The following is a 13,376-nucleotide window of genomic DNA, read 5'->3' as shown; positions in this document are numbered from 1 at the left end:
TCCCTAACCAATCTTTCTGCTGGCCACATTTATAACCACTGTGCAGCTCCCAGTAAATTGTCCCTCAGGATATCTAGCCCTTGACAGGAAAAAAAAATCCTTATGTTTGGCTAGGAATTTCTCAGCCTCAGCAACTTTTAAGATGCATAGACTGCTGGGAACTAAGGGAGCTGAAATCCACGTATCTTAAAAGTTGCTGAGGTGAGAAACACTGGCCAAAAGCAGAAGTGGACTAATTGTGGCCACAATAGCAAAAAAGTAAAGTGTTTCAGCTATTTTGATGTAGGAAAACAACATAAAGCCTGTAGTATAATCCCTAAAATAAGCATCACATGGTTGAAAAACAGAGGTAGTCTCAGAGAAAAGCTCTGCGTTGTATCTTATCTCTGGGCCAAAGAGATGAGGCGGTTGAAGTGTTGACCCAGTGGCTGGAGGCTGAACAGATTCAGATCACATACTTCCAAGACAGAGTGGTTTTGCATTTACAGGCATAATTCCAGAGAAATAACTTCATTGGCTCTAAGCGTGTCTGCAAATCCAAAGACATACCATAAAATAAAACATCAATAAAAGGGGGGAAAAAACCCAAGAATATATAAAAGCCAGTCAGAAGATCAAATTACTTTTGACCTCAAGGTTCATAAAAGAGAAGGTAGTGGGGAGAAATTGATTAAATTTCCTTTTGATTAAATAAACCTTTTGATTAAAAAATGTGCTATTTAATCTCATTTATATAAACTCAGATTGAATGCAAGTAGATCTCACTTAGCAACTGGCTCATACAGCAACTGTTAGCAGTTATGACTGTGATGGAAAAATAACTTTATGACCAATCCTTGCATTTATGAATTTTGCAGGTCTGTAAAGAAAAACAAACAAACCCCAAAGTAAGATTAAGCATTGTTAAGGTTTCACTTAATGACTGAATTTCTGATCTCAATTTACTGCAATCTGTTCTGAGTATCTTCCAGCTGAACTAAAGTCTCTCCATCCCTCTGCCTGAAAATCTGCATATTGGTCCAAATCGAAACAGACTAAATTTTAGATTCAGCCACCCACAGTTGCTTAAAAAAGTGAGATGAGTGGCATATAAATTTAATAAATAAACTGTGGTCACTCATAAGGACTACCACTATATGCAGATATGCACATTTTTTGCAAGGAGTAGCACTTTGAGATGTTACTAATTCCCTTTCTTTCTAGGGCAAAGCCCAGCGAAAAATCCACGCCATCCACATCCTGGATGCTTTGGTGCTGAATGGCAGTGATGTTAAAGAGCAGCATTTCAATCAGCGGTAAGTAGCGTTTGGGTAGACCATTGCATAAATATTTTTGTGGGATAGTGGGGCTCCTTTTAACTTTTCATCTGCACTGTTCAAGACAGTTCTTCAGATCAATATTAGAAACCTTTGTGTTTTCTTTTTGTCCACTTTATCAAAGGAGACATGCTTGTTGGAAAGATGACTAGGTAACAACTAATCACCTTTTCTTCAGAAGAGGCTTGAATTATTAAATCCAATCATTTTTTTATGTTTGTTTTGGGAATATCTGCTCAGCAGACACTGCAGAAAATTCTCATATAAGTTTTCTTAATGTCCAGTACCGTACCATGTATAAATCTCTCTTTCTGATTGCAGAATTCAGCTGGCAGAAAAGTTTGTGAAAGCTGTCTCTAAACCTAGCCGCCCAGATATGAGCCCCATCAGGTGAACAAGTCCTCTTGGATTCTTCTTGTAGTGGTTAAAACATCAGGCTTGAAACTGGATGAGTTCTAGTCCCACCTTAGACACAAAGTCAGCTGCGTGACCTTGGATCAGTCCCTCTCTCTTGGCCCCAGGAAGCAGGCAGTAAAAACTATTTTTGAAAAATCTTTGCCAAGGAGACTACAGGAATGTGTCAAGGCACTTGCAGTCCCCACTGACTCCAAAGCATCTCCCCCAAAAGCAAGCCCATTTGTGATTTTTATTTAGCATATACTGTATAACACTTGCTGGAACAGACTTTCAAAAAGCTAGCCTTAATTTTCTCTATACGAATAATTCTGCATTTTTCTGTTTAGCAACAATTTATGGCAAGGTTAACTTGCTCAGCAGAATGGTTTGACTTTGCTATCTGGAATTACCAAGTGGATTGGTGTTGTTGCAGTCCAGAAATGTTTAAATCTATAAATTCAATTCTGTAATGATCCCGAGAGTGAACAAATATTTAAAAACTATGTGCAGTTACTCTTTGTTGTTTATTATATATTGTTTTTTAGTCTTCTTCAATCTTTTCTCTTTAATCACGAAGGCTGCGGTTTCTCCTTTTTTGTGTGGGGGTCATCATATGCTTAAAGGGCAAGGTATTAAAAATATTCAGCAAAAGTTCCATAGCTTGTTCCCAACTCTGTCTAGAAGGGGACTATAGGAAACCTAGATACAGTCAGAGGTTGGCGCTTACATATCCAAGCTTACTGGTTTTATTCCCACAGAGTGAAGGAAGTGTACAGGCTAGAGGATATGGAAAAGATCTTTCTGAGGTAAGTCCTCAGAATTTTTTTAAAACGTAATTTAATTTGCAGATTGAAAACATAGAATTCTGTTACTGTTTGGGAAAGCAGTATTATTATGTTCAGATTGACCAGCCTGTAGAAAAAAGAAAAGGTATAGAGTATATATTGGAAGGAAAATCATTTATGCCTTATTGCCAAATCAATAGGGTTAAAAAAACAACAACCACAGTGTGGTATGATGATGTCACTTTTGCCTAAAACAAGAGTGGAATAGATATTTACCTATTGGAAAAATGTCTTTTTTAAAAAAATCAGTTTAATCTGGATGCAGTCATACTTAGGGCTAAAAAACCATTCATCAACATTCCTCATCACTTTACCTCTTGTAAGATATGAATTTCGTTTATGGCAGAGATTCATGGAAGAATTTGACCTTAGTTTCCCTCACAGTTTTTATTCTTATTATACTTTATAATATTCTGAGCCCCTCAGCACACTCATTCAAAGCCTTTGCAGGCATTCCGCCAATCTCTGATGAATGTAACAGCCTCAAGGTTCTACTTACATCTGGAAATGGACAAGAAAGTTATTTCCTCAAAATTCACACTTCAAATTATGGATGGATGCTGGGATTTCTATTGGCTCTGCAGTTCTTGAGGCTTCAGAATACATAGCGAGCAGCCATGTTTTATCATAGGGTTTCACGTTGAACTTGGAAGGTGCATCGTAATGTTAGGGACAAGACTCCAATTCTTGGAGGAGATAGAATTCTACCTTAAAAAAAATGGGTACCAAGCTTCATCCAAAAATTGTGGACCCAACCACCTTATGATTTCTTCATCTTTACAGCATCTGTCTGAGATAAATCACTACTTGTGATAGAGAGCTAAGGTGTTGAACTGATTTGGCCAATACTGAATTTGTATTGAACAAAATTTAAACTAGATCTCTTTGTCCAAGTCCTGTTTTACCTGCTACCAAATCATATTGACTGTCAGAGCTTATGAGATTCTTATAGTTTATGCAAAGATGCTGATTGTTTCTCATTCTTATTCTTTCTCTCTCTTCACATGTTTGTTAACTTAGGTTAGAAATGAAGGTTATCAAGAGCTCAGGTGGAATCCCACGGCTATCCTACACTGGTCGTGATGACAGGCATTTTGTACCTTTTGGATTGTACATCGTTCGGACTGTCAGTGGTAAATCAATTTCTACTCATGCAAAGTCTGATATAATAGTCAAGCCTGAGGCCTGGAATTTGAGCACTGTGGATCAATATCATTGTGTGTGTGTGTGTGTAAGGGGGGGGGATGATGTTGAGAAAATTAAGGACACTTTTTATTATTTTTGCTTTGTAGAATGAGAAAAAACAAACACGGATTTCCTTCTTGATTTGTTGCCCCCTTATTATATTTTAATGTCTTTTCTTCCTACCTCGGGTGGTAGAAAGTGCATAGAAAATGTTAGAGGCCGAGGGAGAGCTTCTTGGATTCTTCTGTTTATTTTCTTGAAAAGAACTTTAAAATGCTGAAAGATGTTTGCTGTAACTAGCTTCTTCATATGCTATTTGTGTTCCTTACCAGCCATCATTAGTAACTGGCACAAAATCACCTCATAACCTTTTAGTTCAAAGCAGGGTTGCTTATGAATTTTAAAAAATAAAGTACTGTATTGTGATTATTGTATGGTTGCTGTTCTACAGAAATTACCTATTTTTCTATTTTGATGTTCTTATGCTGCATTAGCCAAACAATAGTTTATATGTTAAGTAGTTTGCTGAGAATGGTACAAAGGAACATTACAATTAGAAATTTTGATGTGTTTCTTTCTCCTCTTTTGTTTTTTGATTCCGTCTTCTTGGTTTTCTTCAAAGACCCCTGGACAATGGCATTCAGCAAAACCTCTAACAAAAAGTTTTTCTACAATAAGGCAACAAAGAAGTCCACGTACGACCTGCCTCCAGAATCTGTAGCACCATTTCAGTGAGTATTGAATTTGCAAATAGTAGCAATTCATCCAGGAGGAAAAAGCTAGATGCAGAATCACATTAGAACTTTTTATTTATTTATTTCTCCTTCTGTTCTGTAAAGTTTGTACTAATTTCTAAAAACAAGGAAAGCAAATAAAAACATATGAGACAATTTTGAATCAATATGCTTTCTAAGACATTGCATTCCTTACTGACCAAATTTGTTTAGTCTGGTAAGCTCTGGTAAGATATTTTAGATTCCGGCACAGATGCGTACTTGGATTCTGATTCTTGTCAGCTTTCATCCTTTTACGACAGGAAATTCTTTTCTTCTCTATGACTGTACCATAATATTACGAATATAAAATTAAATTAAAATGGAATTCACATGGGGACTGAGGTAATTTATTTCTCACAAACACTGTACACATTAAATATAATATAGATCACTTTATGTAACAGAGTTTTCTTAGGCACCTTCAGAATAGTATTATAGCCATGCTAACGTTTGTTTAGCTTCTTCAAAGAATGATGAGTCTTAGGTTCTTATTGAAATTGGTGAAACTTTACAAAGTAGAAATATTAGCATTTAAAGAGTGGGAAACCAGAAATTGGTTTCCAAGTGTAGGAATAGTCTAAGAGAAGACATTTGTATCAACACTTCTGACAGTGCTTGGGAATTCTGGATGCTTATAATATCTTTAAATAGCTAATTAAAAATATTTGAGTTACATAAGCAAAAGTAGAGACATGCATTATTAATTCATTATTCCAAGCAAAAGGATTTTTCTGTGCTGGGTCCAGCAGATTAACCTGCTGTCAAAGAGAGTGAGTTGTGAATTTGAAATCCTTAGACTTTAAGAGAGAAGTAAGAAGACAGTTCATTATTGCTCATTTCTAATTTCTTAATTGAGCTGTAGCAAATCTCTTTGGTTTATAGGTCCAGATGCTAGTTTGTTATATATTATACCACCTTTTGCATTTGTTATTTGCGTTTGCATCAACTGCATCAACTCTTTATTTCATTTATAAATAAACAAACTCCATTTGAATTTGTAATTTATAATGGGCTTACATTATATTTTAATTCATAGCTCTTTCCTTACTTATTTCCTATGCTTTTACAATGATTCTTCCTTTTATCAGAACCATCTTGGATGTCTGAGCTTTTTTTGTAGTTGTAAATGACTTTCTGCATCTGATGACACATTAAAGATATTTTGTAGGCAACATTCTGAAGTACAGATTGCTTTACAGCTTGCACATAAATACATTTTGCAGATTGCCTTGTTCAGTCTGTATTTTGGAAATTAATATGGGCTGTCTCCCTGCTTAATTAAACCTAATTCATCATTTCATTGGGAGAATTTTTTTTTTAAGAAAAATCCCTTCCCCTGATCAGTACTTCAGAGGAACTCACTCAGGACACAATTCTATTAGTCAAGGAAGAAACAAAGATGTGAACATTCCAACAACCAATCTAATCCTTAAATTTGTGGAGTTTCTGTAGCCTTCAGTCAGCTTCACAATCTTTCTGTTTTGTATTTTTGAAAAAAATATATCTTGTTTTGATTTACTTGCCTCAGATTCTTTTGAGATAACAGTCTTTGATCTTGTGAACTTCCTTTAAATTTGCAGCTGCTTTCTGTAAGAAATGTGCTCAACCATTCATTGTTTTTATGCCATAAAGGAAGGCTGGATTTTCTTTTTCCTGTCAGCTAGAGATGTACAGATTTATTTCTCAGAGATGCTTAATCTCTCATTCATAACTTTATGATGAAACTTTCTCTGATTTTCTATATTATCTTTCTTCCATTTTCTCACTCTGTAACTTCAGGGTTTTCTCTGACTCTCAAGTGAATTTCTGTAAGAACTTAAGAACAACTTTTTTTCTCAATTTTCTCAAAATAGTTTAAACAATTTTACTAGCACCTAATTTGTAAGTTTTCTCATCTATTCCTTACCAATCTTTGTCATTCTACCCACTTTGTGTCCATGCCCGGGACAGGAAATCTTTAAGTTGATATTTGCACTTTTGAAATTTTGAGAACATGGTGAGGGCGCGCTTCTAAAATTGCTATTAGTTTGGGTGGGAGTGGAGATAGGTTGCCATCATAGTTATGGATATTCACAAAACTTTCATTTATTTGCCATCTTGTTTCCTGCTATCACTTCTAGGTTTCCTTCATGCTTTCTGCTATGTAGAAAGTGTGCATATGGGCAAAGAGAACAGTGAGCTGCAGCCATCCCCCTTTTTATTTGCAGATTCTGATGTACTTTTTCCAAGAAACATGATCCTAAAGATCAATGCTTATCTTTGCAGCATTGCAGCTTCCCATTTTTTAAATTAAAAGAATAATGGGGGGAAAACCATTTAAAGGAGTAACTGGATGGATGGAGGGGTAGCATAGTAAATATTTTATTCTTTAGTTTCTCCTTTTAATGATGGTGAAATATAATTCTCACATGCAAGACTGCCAAGATTTGTGATTTTCCTGATTTGTTTCTAGTTTTCCTCCTCTTTCAGTGATGGGTTTTGACAGATACTATGAATCCTTTGAGCTTCTTTTCTTTGCTCTCTAAGCACAGTAAATAATGTTTTGTACAAACTTTCTTCTTTCTTTTATTATCACACCGAATACTTTTCCTGACAGTACTTCACTAGGAGACGGAAGCTTCTTCAGCCCTGGTATTTTTAGATTTATTCTGAGTGTGGTTTTAGTATGGATGCATTGCATTACCATGCGAGCTTTAGTGTGTTTATAAATAGACACTGATATATGTTCTTGACACAATGTTTCGAGTCCAATAATCAATTTCTTAAAATACTGTAACTAAATAGACTGTGAATATTAAATGCCAGTAATTGTTGGGCCTGGCTGTTACATTTCTTGCTGTGAGGTGCTTGGTTTTTATCAATTTGTCAGCAGCCTCAAATCAAGAAGAGAATCTGAGCTCTGGAATACTTATTCAGTAAGAAGGTTTCAAATAAGGAACAGGTGTACCTACATGAGCACACAACTTTTTTAAGTATATATAAAAAGTTCTGTATTTACACAGTTTCTTTTATCTAGAAAATTGCTATAGTTCCTACTGCATTTATTTTGTCAGATCTTTCTATGTAAATCATTTTTATATATTCTTGGGAGTTTACTTCATTTCCCTTGCCAGATGCTTTAAAATTCTCAATTTCTATTTTGGGCTGTCATCCCATCCATCTATGTTCTGACATGATATACAAATAAAACAGTTTTTGGTATTTTATCTTCTGTGTATAGGTTTGGGTGCCTTTGGAGTAGCAGTCCTTCTGATTCTGCAGAATATTTGATTAAAGTTAGACATTTAATTAAGGCATTGGAGTAAAGACAAAAAATTCTCATCTTTGATCAGATACTGACTTCTAATGCTCTGAGTCTACAAATCCAGCTTAAAATAGACATTTCCACTTCGCAGTTCTTGGCAATTTCCTCTCCCTCCCTTGCTAACTATGGACTTTCATGGGGAAATGTAAAGCTAATGCCACAAAATAAAGTAATTAAGTCAATGTAATTGTGTGAAACAATAGAAGGTAAGTGTCAACATCCAGCTCGAGAATCCAAATAAAACTCCCATGTTTATTCTGTTTCTGAAAATCTTACTGTTTATTGAATACACTGCATAGTAATGTCAAAGCAAAACTAACTCTGAAGTTCCCAGACACCAGTTCATAGAATTAAAGGATAATTTCCCCAGCCAAACCCCCAAGTTCTCATGTAGTCCATGTAAACAAGTTCATTTTGTTATGGGAACTCTGTGCTTCAACTCCACCCATCATGATGTCCTTGAAAAGGTTTAAGGCACTAACGGTCTTCAGCGGAATCATAAAGGTTTCACTTTCGTAACTAATCCATTCTAAAGTAACACCTCCCCCCTTCCCCATTCTAGTGGCAAGTTGAAACGAAGAGGCACATAGCTCTTCGTAGCTCAAACTTTCACTCTTGACATGCTGACCCCCCCCCCCCCTAACAAAAAGAAGAATGGATATGGAAATGTATAAAAACAAACATATAGACATTGATTAGGATTTTAATTACCTAATCTTTTCCCTTACCGGAGTCATTCAGGGTATCTAGAATGGAGAGGCTGGAAAGGTCCTGCTGTAGGTAATGCAACCTAACATAGTTCCTAGCCATACTGGTTCATCTCCCTGCCGTGGTTTTTAGAGTTGGTTGCTGTGTCCATAAAGGCTAAAGAGGTGAGGGTTTCATAAATTCCCCAGAGTACTGTTTCCTTTATTTTACAGGCTATTCTCTGCCGTATATTTGTATGTATTCAGGTTTTTTTTAAAGAATAAAAATAATATGAATAATCCATAATTCTGTCTCTCCCACCCTTCTTTCTTTTCCTTTACTGTCCATTATAGCCACTTAGGAACACATTGATTAAGTTTAGGGATTGTTTTGGTCTTAATAATATAAATTTAGCAGACTAACCAAATGTCAGAATAAGAACTAATTTAATTTGTGAAGTTATACCCAGAATTTCATATTTTTTCAGATTTAAAAATGGCTAGATATGAAAGATCCTTGGTGCTCTCTGAGCTTGCTTGTTTTCTTGCAGACGTTTCGTTACCCAAACTAGGTAACATCATCAGTCACTAGCATTGATGAGGTTGCCTAGTTTGGATAATGAGACAACTGCAAGAAAACAAGCAAGCTCAGCACCAAAGGCCCCTCAGGTTAAGCCTGAGCTACAAATATTCTCCTTTATTAGTATGGCTAGATACCATTAAGCATATATAATTTGTTTCTTTTTGAAAATAAATGTACACCATGCCAAAGGCGTGGTGATATCAGTGTGATATAGATGTTAAATTCTTTTGGATCAGAACATCGGGATTCAGATGAGCATTTTTATATTTCAGGCCCCCTGCTGCCTCATACTTAGCATTATAATTTGCTTGTCGTGATAGGTTTTGCTGTGCTTATGATAACAATAGTTCTGTAAGTGAGCCAACTCTAATAATAGTCATTAAATAATTATGCTTATATTTTCCTTAAAGATTTTGTCCCTGGGCCTTCAAGATTGGGTCTCTCTGATTTAACCTGATACAGTCCATGATTACTTGGCTCAGGCACATACATTTGCCCTGATACTTTTGAGAAACTAGAAATGTTCATGATTGGGGGTCTTTATACCTGCAATCAGGTTGCAGGTATAAAGATTAGGACCAGGGAGTCTGTTAGATTAGGACCAGGGAGACCCATAGCTATGAAGGTTCCAATGTTGACCGCATGCCATTCATTATCTTTCAGCCCAACCCGTTGTTTATAGTTGTTTCTAGGAAAAATTGGATGATGCCTTATACCACCCTATAAAGGCTGGAAAGGATGGCTATAAATCTACCAATGAAATAAATGCCTTGTATTCATCAGTTCAGCCAAATATTTACACTGTTTTATATCTTTTTTGCATGCAGCATTTGTTACTTTGGTCGCCTCTTCTGGGAATGGGATGATGGTATCAAAATGCACGACTCTCAGAAAAAAGAAGATTCAGAGAAACTATCGAAAGAAACTGTTCTATCCTTCATCAGACGACATTTCATTCTGTGATTACTCTCTTGTCACATCTTAGAGTATGGGGAATGACCCAGGTGTGGAATAGTCAGCAAGGAGCCATGGAGAAAAACACTTTTCAAAGTGGTTCGATTGGATGATAAGGACTCAATCCAAGAGAAATGGGAGAAAGCTTTGGATTGGAAACCGTACAGTATATAAGTACCTGCTTCCTGGCCACGTTAAGACTGGAGCAGTGCACGTTCTTCTGAATGGATCATCACTGGATCTTCTAGGGCTTCCTCCCTCCCCCGGACATCTGGGCTCTACTAGTAGGCAACAAAAGAAGAGGATGCACTGAACACGTGGCATTTTGTAAAATGGAAGGCCAGACAACTTTCGACAAAGCTATTTAAAGGAGGACAGAAAAATGAATATACTTTTAGTAATCTTTCTTGTTCCTTTCTCTGTGATTCCACTGGGAAGCGTACTTGGTTTTTGTAATTTGGCTTGTGAATGCAGCCTAGAGATTTTTGAGAGTTCAGGTCTTAGCAGGAAGGAACCAGACAGGTAGAGTTTTTGAATTAGTAATTTAGGTACACTTGCTGTCAACATAACTTGCGACTCTCATCAGAGTTGGATTTTCATGCTTCTATGCAAGTAAATATATTATGCTTTTTCTCCCTCTCCACTTTCAAATATGGCAATGCAAGTATTTTCCTCTCTGAATTCTATACCCAGTACTTTCCCTTCAGAAAGTAAAGGAGATTTGCAATTTAGAGAATTGGCTTTAGAGGAACTATATAAATTAGATCCTGTGAAAGAGCTGCATACTTCTAAAGAGAGCATCTTCTTTTGGCTTCAGAAATTTAAAACTGAACCTTTGCACACATTGGCAGGAAGATACTGACTTTGTAATTGAGTAAGTGGTGCCTATGTTGTGTTTTAAAGAAATATGACTGTCTTGTAAGTGAAGGCATTAGCCAGGTCTCAGCTCCCAAAGAAAATGGTCAAAAACGGATTTGATGTGGGAAAGCAGAAGTTTCTATATAGATTTTATCTCCATTAAAGTTGACTAGCACAGGAGAACTTTTAAATTCTACACACTGTAGAAATGAGCAAAATATTTGAATTCAAGATGTTTTGTGATTGAAAGAATTATTCTAAGTTTAGAATGGTTATTCTTACTGGAACTGTTTAAGTCTCAAAACAATTTTGCTTCAAGTTTGAAATAGCTTTATGCTTATAATGGGATGTTTCAGAACATTTAGAATGTTTGAAACCACTGTTTTGAACTCACAATATTTTGAATTCAGAAATGTTTGCACACTGCCAGTAAATCTTAATCTTAGCTAAAATAAATACCGGTAGTTCTAGCTTTCAGAGCCACTTCAAGTATAGTATAGCTAATACTTCACTTTAGCAATAGCAGTTATGTAGTTTAATTGCCATCATCTCATCTCATCTTATTTCTAGATTCCTCTATTGAAAATATATTGGGAAGAATGGAAGTTTAAAGCTCTCCTTTTCTTTCAAAGCTGAAGTATACAAAAGCACTTAATATTGGAGATTCAGTTCTGAGATTTGCTAAATCTCTTTTGCGAGTTCGAAAACAAAGATTTACCTTTTAAGATTCTTTTGGCAAGAATGGACCGTGTTTCAAAACAAATTTCTTTTCCATACAATACAATTTTTTGTCTGAGCAGACTAGAGGGTAAAACAACAAATTGAGTGTTTATTTGCAATAGAAGTGACAGCGATTAAATAATCTGACATCTACAGTTCATAGCCTTGGCTTTAAAATAATTTGATGAGAAACTGTCACTTTTTCCGACTATCCTGATGCAACCAATAGGTCAGAGTCATTTTGCTTTAAATACAACAGATGTTATCAAATTTTCAGATTATATTTCTAGTTAAGCTCATCGCAAGTTAGAATATTTCAGAAGGAAGATTTCATTGCAAGATTGATTTTAGTTTCTGTTATTAAAGAGTGATTGGTGGTAGATAAGCTTGTATATGGAGTCAGTGGTACACAAATTATCTGCCTTCCCTTTATTTACTTTGGCTGTAACTAGAGGCCCCGTTTTGTGACCTTCTCCTAGGGAAACTATTTAAGTGTTTTAAAAATATTAAGAGTGTGTGCCTAGAAACCTTAAAACAAAATTTATACCAGTCCTGAAAAATGACTTCATGTTGATTCAGAGCCCAAATGTCCAGAGTACAGAGAAAATTAGAAAGATTTGATCAATTGATAGTTCAACTTGTTCTTGTTTGTTCTCTTACTGGTCTGTGAAGCGTTGAGGTGAGGGGAAGGAGGTAAAAATGTCTTGCTGAAAGAAATGTTTACAGCGTGTGTTCTCTGAACTCATGTATCAGTTGTGATTTCTTGTCCGTTCTTTGCATTGCCAATACAATCCTTATAATTTAAAAATGTGTTTTCTTTTTGGTGTAAACATTCTAGCTCTTTATGATACATCCTGGGCTGAGGAAGATCAAGTTCTGGCACCACTTGACTCTGGAGTGATTTTAGGTCTGTCACTGTTCCAGCCCAACCTGCTTCATAGGGTGGATCTGGGGGTAACATTTGGAGGAAATAGAAAAACTATTTGAAAAGCTTAAATTTGGGGCAAAAAATATGTGTTTCTCTTACAGAGCCAAAACCCCATCAGAAAACTGGCAGCTTCCGTGTCACATTACTAGACTATATCCAATATGTAGGAGTCAAATTTTAGGAAATGCAGCTGATAGAAGACTGTATAGAAAAAGGGCTGTTCTGACAGAATTTGTATTTTGTGAAATATGCCATTTTAAAATATGCAATATATAAATACGTCAACATAGTTTTCCTACCTAACTTTATAATTTGTTAAGTGATTGCAGAAAAGACAGATGTTCAGTGAATTGTCCCAAGGGGGGGGGATTGTTTTCTTACAAAATTGAATTTATTTTTGTGCACATTGGAGTATACAGTTAATACATATATAGATTTGAAATAAATGCCCACTCTACTATGAGCAAAGCAGCTCTCCTCAAAGCTTTGAATTACCACGTCCTTTGGAAGCCTCATATGGCTCCTTCAAAAGTTATCTGAAGGTCTGCTTATGTATAGCCACTTGGGCATGCATGCAGTGATTGAAGAGTAGGGCAGCTTCTTTAGCACTTCAAGCAGGGGTACTTTGCTAGTGTTAACCGACTTTCTGAAATAGTTCTTTTGCTTTGTGCAACTGATATTTAGGCAAAATTGGATTTTATCTTCAAAACCCTTGATTACATTGTTGGGGAGGCTGCTTGAAGAGTGATAGTCACTTTTGATGAGTTGATGACTCCTTAAGGCTGTAGTATCTTTTTTAGGTTTAAGCAGAAGACTGAAAAATAG

At 36.0% G+C, this 13,376-nt stretch overlaps 1 protein-coding gene across 3 annotated transcripts in view; it reads left to right on the top strand.

The window, feature by feature from the left end:
- Positions 1-12,431, top strand: part of CMTR1 (cap methyltransferase 1) — a 44,792-nt gene extending 32,361 nt beyond the window's left edge. For all 3 annotated transcript variants that reach the window (XM_070932459.1, XM_070932458.1, XM_070932460.1), the window contains 6 exons: positions 1,204-1,295; positions 1,638-1,706; positions 2,471-2,518; positions 3,578-3,690; positions 4,365-4,473; positions 9,919-12,431. In XM_070932459.1, the coding sequence (XP_070788560.1) occupies positions 1,204-1,295; positions 1,638-1,706; positions 2,471-2,518; positions 3,578-3,690; positions 4,365-4,473; positions 9,919-10,054 (567 nt within the window). In that variant the 3' untranslated portion in view covers positions 10,055-12,431. The remainder of the gene's footprint in view (positions 1-1,203; positions 1,296-1,637; positions 1,707-2,470; positions 2,519-3,577; positions 3,691-4,364; positions 4,474-9,918) is intronic.
- Positions 12,432-13,376: the final 945 nt, after the last annotated feature.

This window comes from Pituophis catenifer, unplaced genomic scaffold (assembly GCF_029215685.1).
Source record: "Pituophis catenifer annectens isolate HBS135680 unplaced genomic scaffold, rPitCat1.0.hap2 SCAF_1, whole genome shotgun sequence".
Classification (NCBI taxonomy): domain Eukaryota; kingdom Metazoa; phylum Chordata; class Lepidosauria; order Squamata; family Colubridae; genus Pituophis; species Pituophis catenifer.
The sequence above is the reverse complement of the archived record's forward strand: the minus strand, read 5'-3'. Positions and strand labels throughout refer to the sequence as shown.